Below are 3,176 nucleotides of genomic sequence, written 5' to 3'. Positions count from 1 at the left end.
GTGTATGTGTGTGTGTTTCATATTCTATGTTTCTGGATTAATGATTACTGCTGCTGCATTAATGTGATTGTTGCATTTTACTGATAATTGTGCTAATTTTAACTCCTATATACTGCTGGGTAGCTTAATCTACAGCAGTGCATCATGTTCTATAAGATCATCATCTGTATAGTGAGGGATAGAGCAAGACATATCCAGTTTTACTTTAGAAAACCAAACTCACAGTTTAATGAGTACTTGGACAACATATTAACTTATTCATTATCAAAGTATCCTTCATGATTCATATTTAAAAATGTTAGAATGTATATTGTGGTAATACTTCTTTTTAAGGACGCACATTATTTCCCTTAATATGATACAAAACTCTTAGGACTTAATCAATATGCCATAGTTCTGTTGTCTTTATTTAGTGCAGTCTGCTTTTAATAGCCACAGTACACAGAAGTAATCATCACCTGGTGTAAATCATATGTAAATGGCTTTTTTCTAAACAAAACTTAAACGTGTACAGATGCTAAATAATTATCTACAGTCGAGTTATGTGATCTATTATCAATTTCAGTTACAGTATTACTATACTTACCAATCAAAAGCACACAGCAGTATCGATGTTCTGTTGAGAAAACCAGTGACAAACTCAGTTAGTGGGTTCAAGGTTACAGTGTACAGAGACAAAAAACTCAGTAAATGGTAAAATGCTGCTATAACAGCAAGTCTGGCTGTGAGGCAGAGCAGCTATTTCATTTTTATTTTATTTTTTATGAATACACACAATGCCACAATGTCAGTTACAAGCTAAACAGTTTGACAAAAAGCAGATTTAAGAGGACTGCTAACGTTAGCTAAGTGCTAAGCTTGTGCACTTGTGCTTCCTCTAAAAAGTTAGCCAGAGATTTTTATTAACAGTATTATAAATTACTATAAACACTTAGCATCAACTGTCATCACTCTCATAGAGCACCTTACCATACATCCCTTTGTATGTGTACTTTTTTTTTATTCAATATGTAGTATCTTTTCTTTTATTGTCCATATTATTCATGTGGAATGTCTTTTTATCATCCTGTTTATCATGTATGTATGTTGTGTGTGATGTCTTTAGGCTACAGGGACCTTGAATTGAACCTACCTACCTAGCTAGCTACCTATCACTAAGTGGGGTCTAGCTAACAGTGTGATAGAGCAACATTAGCATCATTGTTGTCTTGGTATTACATTTTCCAGCAACAACAGTTTGTTTGCTTTTCCATTGACAATAGCTAAACCACTAACAAGTTGTTTTATGTCAGTTAACAAAGCTAATATTAGCTAAAGATAGCTATCAATAATGCGCTAGGTGCACAACAATGGAATTAGAATTTCCGGGTTGTCTGCGGTGAGCTAGACCACTTCTGGTCACTGCTTCCATCGTTAGCGCCCTCTAGCTTACCTGACAACCGTGACAACCAACTGTAAATAAACATGAGTCTTTTTGGTAATAAAGCCGGTAAGCGTTTAAAACTTCAGCACCAAGAAAAGAAGACTTCTCTTCACTGCTGTGTACCGCTGTGTACCAATTCATCGAGGTATAACTCAATCCTGAGTTTCCATCGTTTCCCTGTGGATGAAGAGGTGAAGTCTGTGTGGACAGCAAAGATTCGACGGGAGGACTTCTCCCCAACTGACGGTACTCGAGTGTGCAGTGTTCATTTTTTACCTGGGGATTTTGTGGGACCGCGACGTTTGAAGAAGGGCGCAGTACCATGTCTGTTCGCCTGGAACAAATTTTCTATTCCGACACCCAGGCTCAATGTCTGGCAACGTCACCCGAGACCTCCGACCCCAGAGTTACTGCCGGCGGACACGTCTGAAGAAGAGGACAGCGTTCAGCCTATGGAAGTCACCGTTACCGACCACGACTACTGTGTCACTCCCAACACCTCCGTGGTAGTTTATGAGCTGACCAGGGAAAACGAGAAACTCAGGGAGAAGATTGAGCAGCTCCAACACCAGCTGGAGTCTCTGCAGCTGCGGTCAACTTTTGGACTCCAACGCATCGCCGGATCCGACGAGGATATTCGCTTTTATACAAGGTTTGTTTACTATACTGTTTATTATACTGATTGTGTGTGTGTGTGTGTGTGTGTGTGTGTGTGTGTGTGTGTGTGTGTGTGTGTGTGTGTGTCTTTGCAGCCTATCCGATAGCAATCCTAACTATCAAATCTCCACAGATCTGTTAATGTTAATTTCTGTTTATTATCATTGTATATTATAAACCAAATGTGTTAAGGTCTTGTTGTTATTTCAGATTTGCATCGTACAAATCTTTCCTGGCCTTTTGGAAACAAGTGGAGCCAGCTGCAAACACAAAATTTGTCAGAATCTCCTCAGCCAATGCTGCCTCTGCCAATGCTGCCTCAGGTATCCCACACCGAGCTACAAAACTGCTACTTGTCGATGAATTGCTGCTATTTCTGATGTATCTTTCTGTGGGCCTGCCTCTGAGGGATCTGGCCAATCGTTTCTCAATTCACCGGACCACCGTCAGCAGGATTATCACATCATGGACTCACTTTCTGTATCACCTGCTGGGCTCCATTCGCCTGTGGATACCACCAGAGGATGTCAAAGCACACCTCCCACCAGAATTTGCTGCATTTCCTGACACACAAGTGATCCTGGACTGCACAGAGATATGTTGCCAGACCCCCTCCTCTCTCCTTCTGCATAGCGAGGTTTATTCTTCATATAAATCTCATACTACCTTCAAAGCTATGATTGGCATCGCTCCCCATGGTCCCATCACCTTTGTTTCCCCACTGTATGCAGGCTCAATGAGCGACAGGGAAATCTTCAAATTGTCTGGTATAACCAAATGCCTCACACCAGAAATGGCCATTATGGTGGACAAAGGCTTTCTAGTGGACAACCTTGTCGCTGGAAAGGTTTATCGACCTGCCTTCCTGGTAAAGAACACCCAGATGGCCAAAGAGGATGTCCAGCGCACTCAGTCCATTGCCCGCCTCAGAGTCCACGTTGAGAGGTGCATCAGGAGGGTCAAGGAGAACAAACAGTTTGAAAAGGTCATACCTCTGTCCATCTCTGGGTCTATTGACCAGCTGTTTTCAGTTGCTTGCCTCTTGGTAAATTACCAGTATGGGCCCCTTGTCAAGGCATGGGCAACCCAACAGTGA

The 3,176-nt window shown here is 41.6% G+C and overlaps 1 protein-coding gene across 1 annotated transcript; it reads left to right on the top strand.

Annotated features, from left to right (window-relative positions):
- The first annotated feature begins 1,464 nt into the window (after positions 1–1,464).
- Positions 1,465–3,176, top strand: LOC116039726. Its single transcript, XM_031284684.1, has 2 exons — positions 1,465–2,075; positions 2,291–3,176. The coding sequence occupies exons 1-2, from the start codon at positions 1,465–1,467 to the stop codon at positions 3,174–3,176; spliced, it is 1,497 nt and encodes a 498-aa protein (XP_031140544.1).

This window comes from Sander lucioperca, chromosome 2, assembly GCF_008315115.2.
Source record: "Sander lucioperca isolate FBNREF2018 chromosome 2, SLUC_FBN_1.2, whole genome shotgun sequence".
NCBI lineage: Eukaryota > Metazoa > Chordata > Actinopteri > Perciformes > Percidae > Sander > Sander lucioperca.
The sequence above is the reverse complement of the archived record's forward strand: the minus strand, read 5'-3'. Positions and strand labels throughout refer to the sequence as shown.

What these genes read in the sequence shown, in the direction of transcription:
- LOC116039726 (XM_031284684.1), top strand. Translation starts at nt 1,465, where the DNA reads ATGAGTCTTTTTGGTAATAAAGCCGGTAAGCGTTTAAAACTTCAGCAC. An exon ending in GATATTCGCTTTTATACAAG is followed by an intron (nt 2,076 to 2,290) that starts GTTTGTTTACTA and finishes TTGTTATTTCAG; the next exon opens with ATTTGCATCGTACAAATCTT.